We start from the raw sequence: 21814 nt of genomic DNA, 5'->3' as shown, positions 1-21814 counted from the left end.
GGACAGATATTCCTGCTTGCTGTTCAGCAGCAAAATGGTTAACTGTGACAGCAGTCCTCTCTTAAGCATTAAAATAATTAGCTTTCAAAGTTAACACCCTATTAAGCCAAAGGGAGGAAGTTCACACCTCTCCTGGTTTTATTGTTCTAGTCTGGCGGGCTGCAGCAGCAGAATGACGCTAGTGCCTGGGTTTGTGTTGTGAAGGTTATCTTTGCAGCCAGAAGGGGTAGAAAGAAGAAACTTCATTTATAGAAAAGGAAGAAAGCACAATACAGCAAAGCCTCTGGGAAGATTGCAAAGCTGTGGGTTCCAGGAGTTGGTTTATATGTGCATTTTATTTTTTTTTTAACTGTCCTTTCCGCTTTCAGTTGGGCAAAAGATTCTGCCATGTTGAAGAAGACAAAGTATTAAAATTAAATAACGTGCATCATATTGTGTGACTTTTAAAAATCTTACTCATCAAACATAACTGGGGACATACAGAGCAGCATTTCATAGAGGCACTGCTCTGTGGGTAACCCTGTCACCCTTGGCAGGATTCTTCCGCAGGCAGAAGGTCCATAGTACTGCAGGTGGCTGTTGTGACCCTCATTGCGTGGCCACTCTGTCTGGCTAAGGTGAGCCCTTTAGCATGCCTGTAATGTTTCATGCTGCCGAGGAAGGCAAATCCCTTCCAATGTCTTAAATCTACATTAAACTCAGTGGTGTGGCAGTAAAAGCTGGGAAGCACTGTTGGTCGGTAATGGTGACACAAAGGATGTGCTTGGTTCCAGTGTGAGTGATGGTTACATTCCCTTTCTCTTCACACCCCTGAGTGATGGCTGATTCTGTTGAGGTAGCTAGTACAAAATTATTTACTTCTGTTTCTTATTTCTTTGTTATTTTTTCCTGCTGATTTAATGAGCTGAAATGGGATTACTTAAGGACAAGGCTTTACCCCACAAGAATTCTCTGTTCCAACATTAGTTTTTAGAAGAATCTGATAGCAAAATCTCAGCTCTGGTCTGTGGGGGCACAAGGAACTCAAGACCAGATGATGGCCCTTGTGATCCTTAAATGATCATAAAAAATCAACATCCTGAATTCCCTAGGCTAATTTGCAAATGGACACATTTGATCTGCACATTAGCAAGCTAATGCTCATTTTACATCTTTTTCTTTCATTCATGGTGACCTCTTCTCCAAAGGAGAAATGCTGCAGGTAGAAAAGGCAATCGGTCACTCTTACGTTTCTTTGCATTTTATTCCTGTCTCTGGTCTCAAGCCTGAACCCAAACGTAACATTAAATAGATATATATAGATCAGGGTAAACCACCTTTGCCTTTCCCTGGTGTTGCTGCTTTGTAAGACATGCTGGGGTATTTGTATCAGGGAGCAAAGCTGGGTTTATGCTGGCAGAGAAGCAAGGGTTTGGCCCAGCTCCGAAGTTCACAACTTTTTTTGTATGTACATGCTACAGTTTTAGGGAACCGTCCCAGAATCAACGCTTGCTTGGGAAATACTTTCCCATCCCACCCTAACCTTCCGCTCACTTTTCCTACAGTTGAATTTGCAACGTCAAGCCTTTTTCTTGAAAAATAAATGGCCAGCTGACAGTAAGTGAGAAGTTATCCTTGTATTCTTATATTTTATGACAGAATTTGTATTGCATGCAAAAAAGCCCATGAGGGCAGTGCCTGGGCCAATTCAAGGGATGTCTGCCAGTTGTTACGGGGTTAGGAAGCACACTGTGTATAGAAATACAGCTATTTGTTTCTTACGTGTGTGTGATGATCCTCAGTAACAGAAATTTCTGAATACACTGGAATATGTTAAGAAATTCATCGTTTTTCTGTATTTTATAGTCAAAATATAACCTTTTCATACAAAACCCAACAAAATATAATTAAGGGTTGTTACTTGTCTGTGTGGCCACTTTCGCCTTCAAGACACTGTGTTCTTGTGATGACAAAAATGTATGAGAGGATGTGTTTCCTTCAGTATTGCTCCCTGCGTGTAGTTAAATGGTTCAATTATGGCTGATTCTTACGGGTTTAGATAAGAGGCAGAGAGGACACAAAAATCAAGTTTGTGATGGAAATTTTCTTGAAACACAGGCCAACTGCTCCCTCTCTCCCAAGAGGGCTGCGGGAATGTCAGCGTGAGGTCTGGGATTTTTTTTTTTTTCCTTTAAGAAAATATTTACTGGTTCTTTTCTACATTCCTTACACAGTCTAAACAACAGTGAAGCCAAGGAGAGCTTGGTTTGGTTTATGAACTTTTTCAGCTTTTCTAGAGTCGAGCTGTGAAATTGCTGATAAAACTAGCTGCTTTTTTTTTTCCCCCCACTTTTTTTTTTTAAGCTGTTCACTTAGGGTACATCTAAACTGAGGTCATTTTTTTCATCATCTTTAAAATTGCTCGTGCTAAAATTGTTAACACCCAAGGATACCTGTATACATTGAGGTTGTGGACACACACCCTCTTTCTCTTTCCCTTTGTACCAGGTAAAAGGTATAAGTGCCCTCAGCCCTGGGTGTTTTCTGCTTGTCACTAGCTCCCTGTTCAGATGCCATCCCCTCGCTAATCTGCCAGCCCAGCCAGGTTAGCAATAGTGTACTGCTCCTTGAAGGTCTGCCTATTTGCTTTGGTTGAGGATGCTCTGGTGTGCTTGCCCTGGCACTGGGCAGGGAAGGGGACATTTGTTACAGAGGCCAGTGACAAGAAGCCAGTTGGCAGCCACTAACCTTTTCCCCTGGCACAGCTGTTTGTGGAGCGCCCATCTGCTCAGGCTTGTCAGAAAAGTTGGCCGGATCAATGTAAATCACTTAAACCTGGACTCGTGGTCTTGTTACTAGCAAGGTGCCACTCCTTTAAATGCCGTGATTAACAGACAGTGTCTGTGGGGACATTTTGCCCATCAGTGCCTACAGCAAATTGATTTTAGGAGAAATCAGAAAATTGAAAGGACAGTTGAGGGAATGTTGTGTTTCTGTTAACACAGCCCCAGACGTAAGCAATTTGCAATTGCTCAAACAACTATTTTTTAGCATTTTTTAATGCCTTCTGCTATTTTGCAACCTTCCCATCACATGCCAGTTGTTCTGATTAGCATTTGGCAAATGGATGTCCTGAATGCTTTATGTATCCTGTAGCAGCCGTGGGTAGAACGGTGTCACACACGTGTGGAAGCGTACAAGAGGATAAGGCAGAGGCAGCTCTTGAGGAAGAAGGCTGGGAGGTGGATTACAAGGGAAGGGACCACACAGAGCCCTCAGCCTGGTTGGATGGAGTAGGTTGCCTTTGGAAACCCTGACCAGCACTAAGAAAGCTGGGGCCACACAGGGCTGTTGAGGCAATCACTTTGGTTGCTGCTTCATGGGGTTGTAGCTTCTCCCACCTGAGGCAGAGATATGCCACAACGTTCGGAGCACGTTTTGGTTTTGCCTAGCTTTAAATGCTGCTGGGATACAACCGCCATTATACATGCTTTCTGTTAATAGATTGACACTGTGTTTCGAGCATTCACCTTGAATTTCAAAGGTTGGCTGGTAAAGTGATGTCAGCAAACTCACTAGTGAAGATTTATACCAGACCTTTGTTTTCCTTTGATAATGGATTGAAAGAGATCACTGAATGGAATAAACTGTATAGACAAGATGACTTTTTCCCCCTTTTATAATTACATTTTTATTACTTCTTTTTTTTTAATAGCATAACTGTGGGGGAAGAAGGCAGAATTATACCCTATATGGCATAGCAATATCAGCAGAAATCCTGTAGTAAAAAGAAAATAAATCCATATGCTTTATTTTGGAGGTCAATAACAGCCTAAAGTTATTTTTCTTTTAAGTTGCTAGGTGCTACCTAAAGCTTTTTGTCTGCAGCAGACACAGGGCACCCCCTAAGACACACCAAGCCAGATCTTATGGTTCACATTACATGTATTAGCTTAGCTGTGGTAACATGGTTGTATGTCTGAAGATTCGGGCTGAGGGTTGAGGAGAGCTTAGCTGAGGGTGTACTGCTGCCTCTATAGCTGATCAGTTCATCAATCAAATCCTGGGCTTCCTTAGCTCATAGACATAGTTTTAAGGCAAAATGGGACTGATGATACTTGTCTTAAACCACAGTCCTGTGAGTTGTGGCAGTTCAGGTGCAGCCTGATGATCAGGGGTGAAGGAGAGAGGAGGAGGTGGACAGGAGGAAGCGCACAAGCTGAATGCTCCTGCTCATCCATCAAACCCATGAGACTGGTGTGGTTCAGGAAATGGATCGATTTGCCAGCTCTTCTGCTTCAAGGATGCTTTTGTTGTCACAACTGCTATGGCTACACTGGCGAATCATTCAATGTGTGCACAGGATCAATGATATTTGAGTATGGTGCTTGTAAGTAAATGAGTATGTTGTAAGGTAAAGTCACTTCTTATGTGTTTCACTGGGTCTGAACTTCCTACCCTGCCATGTGTCACATTTCAGAATGGCTGAGGGCTTAATGTCCCACTAAAATACAGCAGGCAGGCATGTTGACTGGAAGGATATCTTGGGCTATAGCTAGTAAAACTACCTATAGATATAGCTGTTTACAACAGAAGTCTGATGTGTCTGTTCAAAAGTCGTCCTTGTTTCCTTAGCTAGATAAATTAATGACTCTGTTTTCCACTCCTTCAGAGCTTACATGTTTCATCCAAACCTTTTTTCTTTAAAGTCTGGCAAAACTCACTGGTCTTAAGCAATGTTAATTGACTTAAGTTACTGATTTCTCTTATTGGGCCAGCAGCGAATAACCTTCAATAGATCATTTGCTACCATTTATTTCTGGAGATTACTTTCATGGATAATAGTGGTGTTTAAGATTGAGATCACTTTACTTACAAAGAATTTTCCAAGGCTGAGATGAGGGATAAAATCTGCTTATTTTGTTTAGTCTGAATTGGATTCTGTAATATAACGAAAGTAAAGGGATATCTGATTTTTTTTATTCTTTATGAGTCATCAGATCTTGTTATAATGTATGGAAAAGGGGAGTTTCCTTAAATGCTGCTGTTTTATCAGGACTAACAGTAGCAGGAATATAACTATTTAGTACTGCATTTTACTGTCTGGGAAAAGTATGGTATACCTTATTTAGGATTTGTCCAAAGCCAATAAAGTATACCTTTTAGGATTTGTCCAAAACCACTCAGAGAGTTAACCAGAAAGCTAAACTTGGAATGAGGTTTCTTGAATGGTCATCCTATTTGATCTAAACCAGGCCATGCTGCTTTGCTGCTTCTCGTGATTTAAACCTGCCTGCTCCCAATACATTCCCTCTTTCTTATTTTAGCAATTCATCAAAATGAAGAAAACAGCAGTCAAGAAATAAGAGGACTAGAAGAGCTCAAGGATACCTCTGATGCTCAGGTAAATGTGCAAGACTGATTGTGTCTTGAGAACTTTTTCAGATCTACAAGTTGAAGTATCTGCTTTCAATAGCCTTGGGAAATGGCTGTTCCTCGATGTTCTGTGCAGGGAGCCTGTAGGAAGGAGAAAGTCTGCTGGATCTTGTCTTATGTGACTATTTAGAGTAAGATTGATGATTACTCTGGGAATTAATCCCATGATGTTGCAATTGGAAAGCATTCTTCAACTATCTCTCTGCTCTTTTTAGATAATACACATAGCATATACCAGATGTGAAAATAAAATGAGATGTATTTTAGGAGGCAAGGGCATGTGACATTTTGATTGAATTTTAATCACTGTAAGTAGACATGCAATGAAATGAAGATACTTATTAGTCACTCGAGTGTAAGCAACAACCTTTTTCTTTCCTTCCCTAACTGCCCTCATTTACAACAAAGCATACTTCTAGGTACTGCTCAGAAGAAACTTAACTGCCTTTTAGAGTATTTTATTGTGGAATTGCTTACCCTTTTTAATTCTGTGAATCTTTTTTGACTAATCTCCAGTTCATTCAATCATTCAGTTCATGCATTCAAACTGTGCAAGTGTAACTATATTGCTCATTGTATTTGTACTGATTATTGCTTTTAATTTAAAATTGATTTTTCCTCATCTTGACTGTTTTTTTTTCCTTTTATTCCTCTTGCAAGTCTGATGTTCCCTACCAGTTGCCACCTTTTCTCCTTCCTACACATGCAATTTTCAGTTCCTGTCTCTGATTTATCTCCTAACACCTTGCCTGCTAAAACACTGTGAGACAGGATTTGCACTGATGCCTGTGAGCAAGCCCAGCTGAAGGGGTACAAACCATGTAGCCAAGTAGCCAAGTTAGTAGTAGCTATATCTTTCTAAAGATAGGGGCTGTCTCCACCACAGTGAGCCCAGGAGGGGCTGTAGCAGCTTCGGTAGCAGTCTTGGGCCATGGCAGAGACGTGGAGAGTGCAGGCAGAAGAGCTGGGGACCAAGCGGATATGCCTGCTGCATCAGCGTGCATCTGGGCTTTTCTAGCATACTCTTCAGAGTCATGCTCAAGCAAGATGTTTGGAAATGGCCTGCTCTTTTCTTAATTGTATACAATTTCAAATCTATTTAAAAAAAAAAAAGTATAGTATGAGCCTTAACGTGTGAGAATTTTGTTACCTGACTCTGATTCCTAATTTACATCAGTGTGGAGATGAGGATCAGACTTCTAGAGCTCAGCTGTGCATTACACAATATAAAAAAGACGCAGGAGTAAATACTGACCTCACTGCACAAAAAAATCTGGCTTTCTGTTTTCTTTCTCAGGTTTCCTATATGCTTAGTTCTATTTGATTGTTGTAGTTCTCATTATTATTATTATTTGAAAATGCTTGTCCACATTTCTGTCAGAGATGTAAAAAAAAAGACTACAACATGTGTGCTCAAAACTCCTAAGTAGCCAGCTAATAAGATTACATGGGCAGATTATAAAACCCGTAAGAATTTATTATTGGGATATTGATTTGCCCAGCTTTTATTTGGCTGGAAACTAGCTTCTAAAATTTGAAAGAATTTGAAGCACATTTAAAATGAAACAATTTTTAAGTGAGCAGTTAACAAAAGTGTTCAAGTGCCCAACTGGGAGGAGAGCAGGGGTGTTATCAAAGCAGCTGTTCCAATTTGTTTCTCAGTGCCATAAAAACAACATCCTGCAAACACTGAATACGGTTTGGTTTAAGGGTGTGAACGATTTTTTTTTTTCACTTTAGTGAGACTGTGCATGTGACTGGAGCAAAGTAAATGATCTTTTGAGGCAGTGACCTATGGTTTTAAGTTTTCAGGTTGATCAAAGGTGAAGCCGGTAATAATTATAGTTTTCACCAGACACGGAGACAGAAGTGAAAAAAACCCAAACCACCACAAATCTCTTCTGTTAGCAGAGTTGAAAGGGTGTGGAGCGTGCTCTAAACACTGCTCTGTGGGATGTAGACTTGATTTACATTGGAGTTAGTTGACAAAACTAGTGGAAGAATGGAAAAAATTAAGTACAGGGATTTTTAAAAGCAAGCATGCTGTAAACACTGTAAATAAAAATCCCATCATGTGTGCCTAAGACCGTCTTAATTCACCTCTGTGTCACTGCTAGCATATTCATTTATGGCCTTTGCAGAGGGAATATTTTTCCAATGGATGTGCTGAAACAGAAAATGTGTTGTCAGCATCTTTGCTTTTCCAACCTCCTTAGTGATTAATTTACTTTCCTTCCCATTAAAAGTCTTTATTTCATTTCAAATATTGCATAAACACCTTTAATTGTAGTAATTTTGTGCCATGAATGGTAGTAAAGCCTTACTATAAAGCTCCTACGTTCTTTTATCATTCATTAAATTAAAGCCAATTAAAATATGCAACTTTGTGATTTTCACCTTCACATAAGTTAGTACTTGTATCTCTGTTGGTGTACATGAGTTAGAGGACTAAGCACCAACATCTGGGCATGCAGGATATTGGAGGATGTGTGCCTGCACAAAATACAAATCAAAATTTCGCTTTGCGTGTAGGGTGACTTGCCTTTACCCTTTTGCTTAACAGCTTCAAAGGTATTGCTTGAAAATTAAATTTATATTGACAAGTGAAAATGACCAGTAATAGGAGACTCTATCAACATCTTCCCAAGCAGCTTTTAGAAGCTGTCATCAATTAATTAATTAGTTGATCTGGATGCTTTTCTATAAGTATTTAGCAGAAAGATTTATCGTGGAAAGTCAGCATAATTGAAATCAGAATGAAAAGTGAGGGATTCATATTTTTCTTCTTTATTATGAAAAAACATGTTTAGCTTTTTGTATTTCAAGTGTATTCATTACTCCCAGAGCCAAGCATGTACAATTAACTTGACAATACCCTAGCCCTCCTAGAAATTTTTTAGTTGATCTTTTATCCTCTGGAAACCCAATAAAATAAATATATTTTTCACATTCTCTGCAAAACTTTAAAGAATAGTTGGGGGAGGAAGGGACTTGTTAAAATGTAAGATTTCTCCTTGCTAGTTATTTGAAACGGGACAATATGATCCTTTAATGAAATTGCCAATTTGAATACAGACCCTATTTGTGGCAGGGCTAATGGGCTTGTATCTAGAATTACTTCTTCCCTGGGGTGCTTATCTCTGCAGAAAGCAATAATATGCTCTGTCTGAATACAGGCAGAGGTCAAGGGGTGAAAGAGAGCAAGGCCCATGTGTTCAAAAAGTTGTCTTTCTCTGGAATGTTTCTTCCACTTGAACACACTGAAGCCAACTGTTACCCCAAAACTGAAGTCCCCCTTTCTCATCTTAACATAAGTGGTTTTAACCATTGGGCTTTGCTTCATACACTGAAGATCAATAAGTATTTGTTCAGCAGAGTGAACACTGTGTTTCTGTCGATATCCATCTGATGTTTGAAGTACAGGGACTTATAACCATCTATGCCACTCGTAGGTCATGGTCTGACTTATGTGGGTGCAATATGAAGGGGTGAAAAGTGCTTCCACAGTACTAAGATCCCAGATCCAGAGAGACTAAAACTTCGTAGTCCCAAAGCCCTTAACAGGCTTTGAGTTGTCCTTAGCCTGGGAGGATTACAGTGCACAGATGTTATACTCTCTCCTAGAAGCATCCCAAAGCCAGTAAATAAGCGGGTTTGGCCCTAGTTGATGTCCCTAACCCATCAAAGTGTTGTGAAGTGCAGATATCAGATCTCAGCCAAGTCTGTGATGATTGCCTGGGTTCCCAGATTACTGGAGAAATGCGAATTTTAGGAAACAACTCATCTGACCATTTTTAAAATGTCTCCTATAAAGTAAAAATAAGATTCTCTTCTTATGTACCTCTTTTTCTCTATTGATTAAATGAGTCTGGACAACTAGTTCAGTATATTCTTCCACATTTGATAAAACCAGTTTCACTTCTGATCTGCAGGTGGTAACAGTGTGTCAGAACTCGTTTATAAATCTATGTCCTTGGTTTAGAAGGTCAGGAGTAATCTCATAGAAAATGTAAGGATCATCAGTATAGGTGCTGCATTTCCTTATTTTTTTCAGTGGATTTCTGACCTTCAAACTAGCGTGTAAGTTAGTTACGTGAGAAAGCTGGGTTCCTCAGGAGGCTGGGGACTAAGCGTAGGGCATGCAAAGCACAGGCTGTATCTGAAATTTGTTCCTTCTCCAGAGCACAAGTGCCTGATGCAGACTTTTGAGGAGATTCCTTCATCCAGACTGGAGGAATGTAGGCATGTTAAAATTTCTTTCAGATCATTTGGTAAGGGTGATTCTTTGGACTTGGTCGTGGAACCTCTTTTTTACCATCAGCAGTAAAGCACTTATTCAGAAAGTGGATTTGTTTTCATCCTCAGCTGAAGAAACCTTAACCGCCATTTCCCTCCTCCTTAGAGAAACCAGTGGACTGCAGGATGGTTTGGGGGGGCACTCTCGCACCTTCAGCTATCATGGGCAGGAGTTTCTCGAGGCCAAAGGACTGGAGCCTGTATGGCACTACAGGTTAGAGGTCAGGGCATCCCTGGTTTTTGGTCCTGACTCAAGATGTTTTGTAAACTTTGGAGTAGATGCTGATTCAGTTAAACTCAGGATGAATAGTGAAAAGAAAAGGGTGGAGAAAGTGAGGAAAAAGGTTTATTTGCTGATTGCCTTTGAAGTAATATAGCAATCCCATAGCCATGCCACATGCCTGGCCCTCCCAAGGCATATGCTGCTCCCATTAGGAAACACCTGGGCTAATAAAAGCCATGTGGTATCATTGAGACAGGTCTCAGTTATGCAGACGCTATATCCATGACCAAATCATGGGCAGTGATATTAGCCACTGACTTTGCAGGGAGCAATTCAGCCCTCATCACCTAACTTTGGTCCTGGTATGCCCGTGTGCAAGCATGAATCTGTCTTTTTATATATATGGCATTTTTATAAAACAACCAGTGCTGAATGTTTTGACAAAAGAGTATCAGCATAGCTGGAATAACTGGCAGAATATTAGCCAAAAAAATAGTTCTAACACAGTTTTTAAAGGAAATCTCATTTTCTTCCCTGAACAAAATCAGGAGATATTGATTTTTTGTTTACAGAATAAATAAATGTGGCGCAACTGTCTTTTAACTCTTGAGGCTTGCAGACATGAAAAATAGTTGGAGTGGGAGCTGGGGGAATTGTAGCCTGTTATTTTTAGGAGTGCCTTGTGTTGCGCTTCATTCTTTTTCCAGGGCTGTTGCTGGCTAACTTTCCCATGAGTTTTTAACCTCTTGCTCTTGTTCTCTTATGTAACAGGAAACAGGCTGACAGGAACAAATAAAACACAGTGTATCTGATAGTCACACTCAGAGGAGCAGTTGATTTAGTTAGCCCTGCCTTCGTTCCTCCAAAGTAGATACATTTGGAGATTCTGATGCGTCTCAGCTCCTCTCCACTTGTTTCCCACGAAGCGGCAACTTGTTTGTGTTCAGCAAGCGACACCGAAGTACTGCAAATATGAGAAAACAGATGCGTTTCTTTTAAGGTTGAAATTTGTGGCGGTGTCATGTCCTGGGATTGTGGATTTAAGTATCTGTTTGCTCTTTCTCCCACCCTTAAGGCAGGAGTTTTGTGCAAGCTTCAGGGAAGAGATGACATCGGACGGATTGAGCTGGTCCAGAAGCTGGCAAGAGAAAACCGCCAATTTTTGCAGGCGGATAGAAAACCACCAGAGAAGGCAGAACAAGTAAGACATTTCTTGTTTGGGTTTTTTGTTTCTTTCTGGTAGGGGAGGGAGATTTAGGTCACAAAACTGAAATAGCAAAGCTGGTGGTCAGAATCCAGGGCGCACACATTAGTTATGGGGCTGAAGCTGCCCTCCTCTGGCATTTACATTTCTCAGAAGTGCGTTCAGTTCAATAATTGTCAACACACTTAAATTATTATGTTGTCATTAACTGTCAGTTACTGTTACTAATATCTTATACACATAGGAAATAGCAGATGATTTCAGGATGCTTCCTACCAAATTATTGTTAGTGATTATGAAATATTTGGGTTTTAGGGTGCATTTAAACAATGTGTAAGAGTGCCTCAAGTACTCACTTTAATTTACCTTAAAATTACTTTGCTGCTGGTATATTTGGATGCAAGTATTGGCTGGAGCTTTTTAGTGTGAACTAAAAGGAACGGTCTGGATAGGGAATTCAGGAGTTCCTTTAAAAAATTTCTGTTCTCAACCAAAAGCGACACCAAAGAAAGCACCATTCTGTTTAATGCTTCTGAAAGCACTTATTCGGATGTTAATAACTGAATTGAAAATGCACTAAAACTTGACTGCTCTGCTTACAGCACAATGTATCCTAATTTTGTTCTCCTAGTAAAGATTTCTATTCCAATTATATATTCATCTAAAGGTGCCCAGGATAATAACCGCAAGAAACAACAAAAAACCCACCTAGTCCTCATGTGTCTTGCTATTATGTGTATGTAATTTATTCCATTTTCTGCTCACTGGACAGTAGAAAAAAGGCACGTGCTTTAGAAAAGAAATACTTTTCAGCTCATCTGCAGGCTCATTCTTCCTGTAAGAAGTAAGGCTGCACAAAGGAAAAGAGAAAGATGAAATCTTATTTCAGAGCTTCATGCTGTTCTGTTCGGCAGCATATAAAGTCTAGTCTGGTGTAGTTAAATCTGTAATTGTATCAGTGGGTGTGCATGAGGGAGGAGGGTAACTAGCCAGGCTCAAATCCCTGAGATTGCATTGTTCCTCAGTTGATCCACTAGCCATGGACATCTAGCAGAATTTCCATATATCTTTAAACTGTATCAGCAAAGCATAATTAAAAGTTCAGGCACTTAAGTAAAGAAGATTTTAAGCTGGGAAAGGTTTATATTGTGTTTCAGGATTTGGAAGCAAGATTACAGATGCTGTGGGCATAGGGGAGACGAGAATGTTGGGATGGATACTTCAGAAATTAAATGGGTATTTTTTCTTCTTAGTCCAGTCATTGCAAAGGGTGCTGTGGTGTCAGCTGCAGCTCTGTAGCTGCACAGATTACAGTACAGTTCCAAAAATGGAAAGGAAAGAAGTGCTCAGCTTTTCTTCTCCTTTGAAAAGTATCGTACTTAGTAATTGCTGCTATTTAGGAGATGAGTGACTTCAGTTTAGCAAGAGCTAGAGCAAGTGGCTCATATCCATACTGAGCGATATAATTGTCACTGAGCAGTTACTGCTCTCGGGCAAGGACGTGCCTTTAGATGTAGGACATGGCAGGAAAGAGGAGAGTCGCCTGAGAGATGGCAAAAGCACAGGTTGTTCCTCATGTGCCCTTATTTCTGGGTGGGGAGTGCCTTATAGCTGGTGCTGGCAGTAACAAGTTACAGTGTGCTTCTCCCCACCCTGTTCTGCACATTGCTGGTTGTTGTAGGGTGGGGGGTGACGTGGATTTTCCCTATGGTCCAGGCAGCCCATAACCAAATGTTAGTGAGAATTGCAGTCCTTGGTGCGAGTGTATTTGCTAAGCCCCCAACCAGTCTGTTGATTTCATTAGGAATAGTCACCAAAGAGGCATTACTGAACATGGTCTGTCGTAGGGTTCTCGGTTTAGCTGAGTCAGGTAGTTTACGTTCTCTGGAAAAACCCCATGCTTTGCTGTGGTGGGGCAGTGGGTCACATACGTTCAGGAAACTGTGAGCTGCCATCCCTTCCTCTCCCTCCCTTCCTCCCTTGTGGCCTGAGAGCTGCTCTGGCGCATGTGCAGGTGGCAGGATTTGGCAGACTGGGCAGAGTTCACTGCTCCGGGCAGCCGTTCCCTCCCTTCTCCAAGGAGAAAAGCAGCAGGCTGGGCTGTAGTGAGTACAGCTCAGATGTGGGCTTTCAGACCTTCCCATCTCATCCTGCTGCTACAGAAGTGATGGCAGATTCATTGGCATCGGCTTACTGCCCAGTCCCTTGCGATCACTGTAAATGTTAGAGGAACAACATGTTCAGGGTGTGGTGTCCTTACAAAATTATGTGTAGTATGCCCATCTCTTTTTTTTTTTTTTTTTTTTTTAAAAAAGCATAGTTTACTCTTACATTACTTTCTTAGAAACACAGAGTAATGGGCACTCCATGTAAGCAGTAAAATGGAGTGGGTCTGTGTTCCCCACCGGACCCTCATTTCTCAGCAAGTATCCCTGCACTAAAGCTTTCACCAGCTTTCCCCCCTGGGGAGCTCAAACTGTGCTTTCACGGATGTTCTGCCTTCCTCAGGGGACAGCCTTCGGTCTATAAATGAGATGCTTGAAGTCCCTGCCAGGCTTCTCTCCCCGCACTCCCAGAGCCAGCTAGCGGGCTGGCCTCCGGGCAGCCCATCTCGAAGCAGAAACGCTGCTGGTTTGCAGGGCTGTGTGTTTCAGTCAGCCCCAGGTGGTGTCGCTGGTCGAGGCTGGGGGCTTTATAATCCACCTGGAAGTAGAGCTGCTCTTTCCAAGATGGCCAAGGGGGAATTTTTTGTCCAAAGAAGAATTCTGGTTTGTTCTCCTCTAAGCATATGCAACACCCCCCCGACACCCCCCCACCCCCACCCCCCCCCGAACCTCCCCAAGCTTGAACACAGGCTGAGAATTGTGCATATGTGTAATTCCTCTCTAAGGAATTACATGTGCATGTGTCCTGTGCACATAATGGGAAATGGAGTTGGGCTCCTCTGGTGCTACCCCCTGTTTCTAGAGCAGGTCTCTTCAGATTAGTACGACCTCACACAGTTTTCCAGCATTAACAGCAAATACAAATGTAATATTATTGGGCTTTGCTGATTTTTGTACTTTCCTTTGAAGAAGGAAGAGCTATCAGCCTAATCAAATAATTTGGTACTCAGTGACCCCAATAACTTTTTTCCTGTGCAGTGAATGAGGTGTGGAGCACCATGGGGAGCTAGGCTGATGAGCCCTCCTATCATTCAAATAAATAATCACCATCTTCATCTGAGTTTGAGGACAGAATTTAGTGACTCACACAGGAAAGGTAGATGATGTGTGGATGCACAAGAGTCTGGTCCTCCAGAAGTTTTTGGGCAGATAAAAGTACCTAAAGGTATTCTTCAGGGATAGTTGGAAGTTTGCGGCCCACAATGGCCAGGTGAAGCATGCATTGGTTCAGGTCGCTGGTTCAGAAGAAGTTGAAATATAATTATTTTTCCTCATAAGAAGCAGATGGTCTGGAAGAGGGAAAATATGTGGCAGCTGAGTGATTCACTGGAGGAAAGCTCAGTTTGGAACTATAGTGGGAGAGAGACAGGATTCCTTCAGTTTGGATGTGCTCTGCAGGGTGTAAAGTTGGGTGCTATATATATGATGATTTTGTACTTGTGTACATTTTTATCTCACACTTTAAGTACCCAGGTCAGAAAGTCTATACATCCTGCTTGCATTTCAGATTTCTGGTATGCTATAATTTCTTTTCAGATTTATGATCTGGATAAAAATGTTCTGAAAAAGTCCTATACTTAAAGAAGTTTAGTGCTGAAACTCTATTATATGTGAGCTGCTTATTTGATTTTGGCACTGCAAGCTTGCAGTGACCAGGTTAGACAGGTATACTGGAATTGGTGTTTTGTAGCACACAGTGCCAGCTTCCTCCCTAGTGAATACTATGTTTGCAAAGTGCTCTAACTGTAATGGTACTCACAGACTTGTAAAGGAAACAAAACCTAAATTATAGTGATTTTTTCCCCATTCTCACTTGCTAATGTGTTGGAATAAGGTTCTTAATTAAGGCACTGAACCTACCATATGTGTTAGGTTTCTTAAAACTTCAGTTTTGCTAATGAGTAGAAAGTAAATAAGCTTCTAAAAAGGCAGATAAGATTCTTCTCTGTGCTATTGCATTCCTACAATGAGATTCAGTGTATTGATAAATAAAATGAAATGGTTGTCTAAAATGCACAGAAATTATTTTAATATCAGATGTGAGCTAGAGTAAAAATAAATATGCAAGCTTGCAGTTCTAATTTTATCATTACATGCAAATCACACTCATAAGCCCAGGGAAATGTAAAACTGGATATTTGTATTTTTATGTTATTTAAATATTTCATTCCCTTAAAACAATTGCTTTGACACAAAATAGATGATAAATCTATTGAAATATTCAGCTATAAAATGAGCTTGCTTTTTTGAGAAGTTTGCTTACTGCTAGCATTAATTATAATAGAGAAAGCAAGCTCTGTATGTAAATTGACATAGCTTTTTTTTTTGCTGAAGCATACAGTTGAGATGCATTTGAGGCATATTTGCACTGAACAACACAGCACTGAACAACACGAAAAGAGTTTTTTGGAACTCTTTTCAAGCAACCACAACTCAATTAAATAATGCCTTTGTAATAGATGTGATACTGTTTGTACAGTGTTTCCAGTTACTATTCCAATGAAGCGTTGCACTGATTAAGAAAATCATGTCTGTTGATAGTGTCATTGTCTTAGCAAAATCGTGAAAGTGCTTTCCACCTCAGCAACATGGGGAAGATATACTTTAGCTTATAGTACTGTTTTCGTAGTCAGATCAACTGAATAAGCTTTCTACAAATTGACACTAATGTGCAAAGGAAATTTGAGATTCTCTCGGGTTCATTAGAGAACTAAAGAATATTAATTTCTTTATTCAGTCATATAAATTATATTCTGGGCTGGGGCTCTTCCAGTACTTTTGTGCATCAATGGGGAGGGGAATGTTTCCTGAATCCACATTGTAATCCCTTTACAGATTAATGTATATATTAATTAGAGTTATGTACTCTTTAAAAGTATGTAAGTACATACAGCTTGAATATATTGATTCTGTGGTTTAGCCAGTTCAAGATGAAAGAGATATATTATAGGGGAGCAGGTATGTTTTCAGAAGGACAACAGATACTGCAGAACAGTTTTGCTAATTTAGTGGGTACTAACTTTTGTAATCAGCAGTCTCATTAAGAAGACAGATGATTTGCTCATTGAAGCAGGTTAGTGGTTGGGCTGAAACTGTTAAAAGGCTTACAAAAGATGATTAACGATTCAGAGCCTCCGGTTGTGTAGATTACTCACAACCAAGGAATTTCTTGAGGAAATTCCAGCCATGACACATCAAGGTTATTTTAGGGTGCACCTACCTGTCTAGCTGGACACCTGCAAGGAGACAAGAGTGAATGTCAGGACGTGTCCAGAGCTGTAGTTTTTGTTAGCTTGACAAAGCCGTGGCCTTGCACCGAGGTACTGTTGAATTGATGGTCAGTAATCAGGGCTCCAATGGAAAAACATTCTTTAAAACCATGACATTGAATGACGTCTGAATGCAGTCAGTGACTGAAATCTGTGCTTTACTTTTCAAAAGAGGTGTCGCTGCCTTTGTTAGATCTGCTCTGGCTGGGATAGATATATTCGTAGCTTCAGTGCAGTTTTACTGCTTTTGGCTTTTGAAGGCTATTCTGCATCTCCTGCAGAACTGTGGATCAAGTAGGACATAACAACTACAGCACAGTAAAAGTTTTTGCAGAAATTCTCATTTCTTGAATAGCTATGAGGTGGTATAAATGCGTGGGGTCACTGAAACCGAATGGAGCACGGGAGCATCAGCACAGGAGCTGGCCATTTCCCTTCATACCTCTTAGATCCGCCAGCATTAGCAGAGAGAGCTGGACCAAGGTAAGATGATAGTTTGTAATTTTGACTTAGTCTTCAACTACAAGGCAAGAAAAAAAATTAGTCTATCAATAAAGTTGTCAGTTTGTAGCTCTGTGTTGAGTAAGAGTAAGTAATTAAGAGGTAGGTACATGATTACTGTGGAGGTAACCTGAAGTTCAAGTCTCTGGTCTGAGTCAGGAGGAACAGAGACTTGAATCTAGTTCTGTCATGTTCTGAAGAGAGTGTCCTATTCCATTCATCTGCTGGAATGAATTCATAGCCCCAGGTGATCAGCTGTTCTTCATAAGACAGCCTCTTTATCTTCTGAGAAGTAAAGACTTCTGCAGGTCCTAGGATATTTTTTTCAGTGCAGAACAGGCACAGGCATCTTCTTGAAACAGAAGTTTGCCAGAGATGTGGATCCTCCTGCTCAGATGTAGGACTGGGATCATTTGGTTGCTAGGAAAGGCTTAATTTCAGTCTCTTGCAACATTTTTGTTAAAATAGTATTTTTATTTACTATATAAGAGGACTTACTATTCCTTTTGTTGAGCCTTTAACGTGGCCAAAGTTTTGGAGGAGAATACCCTCTTGCTAGGACTGCAAAATAGCAGTGAGATGATGTGGTCCTTTCTCCTGTAAAACATAAAGCATTTGACAGGAGTCCTGCTTGTGCTCACATGATGTGTTGTAAGCACAGTATAGGAATATGTTGAATGGAATGCTCACTCTTCTCCTTTGAGTCAAGTTACATATTCCCGTAATACCTTCTTTCTTCCAGATGCTCAGCCTAGTGTTTAAAAGAAAAGAAAGCCTAATTTGCTTCTCTTTGATTTATTCTGTAAAATTAAACTACTTTGTATAGAAGGAAACTCCACATACATGGTTTGCATGCTGGGCTTTCTTTGGTGTGGAATGGTGACTCATTCTTGTATGGGACAATACCTTAGCTACTGGGCTGAAAGGGGTAAAAAAGGATGTGTGGTATTTAGCAAACTAAAACCTGGGAGCCAGAACACTGAATTTTTATTTTGACTCCATCAGTTATTTAATATGTAACCTTCTTCAAATCATGTCACTTCTCTGCACCTTTGTTTACCCAGATATAAAATGGGGTCTTAAACATGTAGGACCTTGAAGGGGTGCTATAAAACCTGCAGTGGTTAATGAATGTTGATGGATTGCTCTGAGATCCTTGAGAGGTGGTTTGGGGATTCCAGCAAGCTGGAACTGGGTTGGACTTTGAACTGCTGAGGGCCAGGGGATATTTTTTAAAAACTTGAGTGTAGCTTTGTCAAGGCCAAGCAGTTGCAGTCACTTCACAGTCTCTGGCTCCTCGGGCATCATTTCTGCAGCTGTGCAGTCAGCTGCATCCCTGCCCCAACTGCTTGTCCCCATCCCTGTGCGGGTATTCCCTATGCCATGCTGCTTTGTGAAGACACACAGGGAATAGTCCCGACAAAAAAGGAACTGAATACACCTTTCTTGTGGAGTTACTTTCTGACCGGATCGGTTTCCTTTGTGGTATGGGGATATGCGTATGGGGTGGTAATGAGATGTGGTGTCAGGGATGACCCTTGCTGGCGTTTCTGCAGCTAACAGCCTTCCTCCTTTATTCCCCAAAGCCTTGTGATTTACCAAATCCAGAAACTGAACTGGATCAAATTAAACGTCCTTGCATTTTCTTGGCTGGCACAATTTTAATCTAGATCCTGTGTTTCACCATGTGGCTTCATGAAGGCGTGCATGCACAAAGAAGGGGGTGAATGACGAGTAGGGGTCAGCATCTGGGAGCAGGGAGAGGACACAAGTGCTGTTTTTTGTGAGCAGTGGGACCACACAGTTCCTGGTAGCACTAACACTGAAAACATGGTTCCATGGTTCTGCCTGCTGTTCTGTGTATCAGTGTGGAAAAGCAAAGAAACTCTCATAAAGCTTTCTTCTGCAGGTTGTCACTGTCCTCTGATTCTGTGTTTCTCTCCAGATTCTGAATGACTTACCTGCTTATGTTTCTAGACTGTCCAAAGGCTTACATAAAATTAATCTTTTTCTCCCTCTAGAAAACTAGAAATTACCAGTTTATGAATTCAAAGCGCCTGCTCCAGTGTTTTCCAGTTTTAAATTTACTGTTCTGTCCCTTTCTTTGTATGATCAATACATTTGATGATGTTCTGAATGTTCTTTTCTCCATTTTTCTGATTTATGACATCGATAAACTTGCAGTTATGATGATAATACAGTGGATGTATCCTGCCATCTACTTCTACACTTGTCCTGGGAACGCCGAATAACAAAAGTGCCTGGCTCTCTCAGTCAAGTTAGGGAATTTGTTATCTAAATTCAGGAAGATTAAAAAGAAAAGTTGATAATGCTTTGAATAGGTACCATGCAAACTTAAGTCAGAAATTGCAAGCAGTTTCTGAAATTCATGAGAAGTAATTTTGCCTTTCACCTTTCAGTGGTGCAGATCTTCTCATTCGTTTATTATATTACTACACTTTTCTCTTGGAACTGAAACCGTTCAAGGATACCTGGCTTTGGCTCACAGTGTGGACCTGGCTGAGAAGAAACAGCCAAGATAACTGAAAAACTGTTGATAAGCCAGAAGCTGATGGCTGTCCACCACATCATCCTGTTTGGAAGCTGAGATTCGGTAGCCTGCCCAGAGATCAGAGTCATGTAAAAAGGATTCAGTGCTTCACATGTGTCTTTTTTTTTCTTTCCCCTATCCTCCCAAATAAGTTCTGGAAAGATCTTCAGTTTCACTGAAGTGGAGATTTGGGCCAGTAATGCAGAAGATACATGGCTAGTGTCGTTGAACAGGTGAACATGTTTCTACATATCAATCTTTGCTCCTGTTTGGAGTAGAAACTCTACCAGAGCCAATTCTTTAGTAAGATCTTCACTCTATGCTAAGGTCAGTGTGGTTCCAGTGGCAGGATGCTCTGGAGTCAGTAAGGCCTGCTTTGATTTCAGGTGCTGCTGTGCTGTCACCACAACCCTCCCCAACTGGCAAAGCAACCTAGCTTTCTTCAGACATCTGACAGCCTGTGTCAGGACCTCACTGAAATAAATGTCATCAGCATTTGTCGACATTTGCTCCTGCAGACAGGCTCTGGAGACCACCTGGAGCATGCTGGTGTAAAGACTCAGCCCTTTCCTTTCCTTCAGCTGCTGCCCCTGTACCAGAGTCAGGCTGTGTGCACTGAGGGCTTTTTGGAAAAGGGGCACCTGTAAAGTGTCTATCTCTGCCTACATTGCTGAAGCCTCCTCCACAGCAAAAAAGGAAGGACAACTTGACCTTGTATTTTTTTGCAGGCTTCTCTTTTTACAGGATTCATTTATTTAATCATGAGACATCCCTTAAATGTACAAGTGTTGTCCTTTTGCTATGGCCATTCTGTCACTCACTGTGCCTGCATTATAAAGCTTAATTCAGCTCCTGCTGATGTTAAGAGGTATTTTTTGGTGAGAACAGGGTATAGCCCTTAGGGTCTAATGCTTTCGTTGTGCTATAGCCTTGGAAGGTGGTGGCATTTTGCAAGATGTGCTTGACACACAGTCACCTGTGGAGAATGCTGATTTGGTAGCAGTTAATACACCACTTGCATTCATTTTTTTCTGGTTGTATGTGACAGCTCAAGCAGCAAAGGAATGAAAACCCAGGCGATTAGTGATATTTTTGCTGACTGTCTTCCCCTAAATCAAAGCAGGTATTCCCCTCTCCTTCCTCGATTAGTGTTCCTACCACTGTGTGCACCGCCTCCTATATTCTAATTCACAGCACGTGAAAATGAGGTCTCAAGTGGATATGCATGGATTTCATTTTAACTACCCAGTGAAAAGTTTTAATTAGATGTTTCACATGGAAACATGAAACAGGGTTTGAAATTAGCAATGACCTTGTGGCCTTCCTTGAATATATTTTCTGATACGATGTGGCAGGCAGTGCCCAGCTTTTTTTGTCACTGGCTGGGACGTGCACATCCGAGCGGGGAATGCTCTGACGTGCGGGAGCGGCAGCAGTTGCTGGGTGCAGGAAAAAGTACTTTAGCCTCATTTGGTGACCTGGAAAATAATGGAATGACCTAACTCAGGAAGAGCATGAATAGCAGCTGGTATTTCCTTTAACAGCTTGCTGGAGATCAAACCTTAGATAGATTTCCAAGCTCTGAACTCGGGTAAGCCCTGAGCAGGGGGTGATGCTGAACTACACAGCCCTGTTTGATCAAGGGAAAGGCATAACAGCTCACATCTCTTGTTGGCTGTGCTGTGTCACATCAGCTCTGTCCCCTGCCAGCCGGGCTGACACTGTTGTCTCACCTGGACTGACTGGACTCAGAGCAGCATCCCTTAATTTGTCTCCATTTTCTCTGGGAGGTGAGGGAAGCAGACCTGTGTGTGCTCTATCAGGAGCAGCGTTTCTGCTTAGATCAGTCCTGGGCAGAACAAAGGAGAACCTGCTCTTTTGGTAGAGTAGGAGACAAACACAGAATGAGTATATGCATCACCTTTTTGGTTTGGTTGCAGTATCACCGTGTCTCCTCCCTTTTTAGAGGCACTAATATTTATCACGTGAATACAGTATCAGTTTAGGCCTTTTTGCCAGATACTTTTGATATTTCATGTAGGAACCTTTGAAACATATATATGGATACAACTACAGCAGTTACATTGAATTAGTGTTTGCAAAATACGCTGTTTGGCCGCATTTAGCAGGTTAATAAAGGGAACTGATGTGGTCAGAGTCAGGACAAGAAGACACTAATCAGAGCTCGCT

The 21814-nt window shown here is 41.2% G+C and overlaps 1 protein-coding gene and 1 long non-coding RNA gene across 4 annotated transcripts in view; one reads left to right on the top strand and one right to left on the bottom strand.

Annotated features, from left to right (window-relative positions):
• RAPGEF5 (Rap guanine nucleotide exchange factor 5) overlaps positions 1–21814 on the top strand; it is a 163744-nt gene that overhangs the window by 58348 nt on the left and 83582 nt on the right. For all 3 annotated transcript variants that reach the window (XM_074900403.1, XM_074900404.1, XM_074900402.1), the window contains exons 8-9: positions 5307–5383; positions 11010–11135. In XM_074900403.1, the coding sequence (XP_074756504.1) occupies positions 5307–5383; positions 11010–11135 (203 nt within the window). The remainder of the gene's footprint in view (positions 1–5306; positions 5384–11009; positions 11136–21814) is intronic.
• The window catches only part of LOC141958006 (uncharacterized), a 62665-nt gene that overhangs the window by 38346 nt on the left and 2505 nt on the right, over positions 1–21814 (bottom strand). The window lies entirely within an intron of this gene.

This window comes from Athene noctua, chromosome 2 (assembly GCF_965140245.1).
Source record: "Athene noctua chromosome 2, bAthNoc1.hap1.1, whole genome shotgun sequence".
NCBI classification, from domain to species: Eukaryota; Metazoa; Chordata; class Aves; order Strigiformes; family Strigidae; genus Athene; species Athene noctua.
The sequence above is the reverse complement of the archived record's forward strand: the minus strand, read 5'-3'. Positions and strand labels throughout refer to the sequence as shown.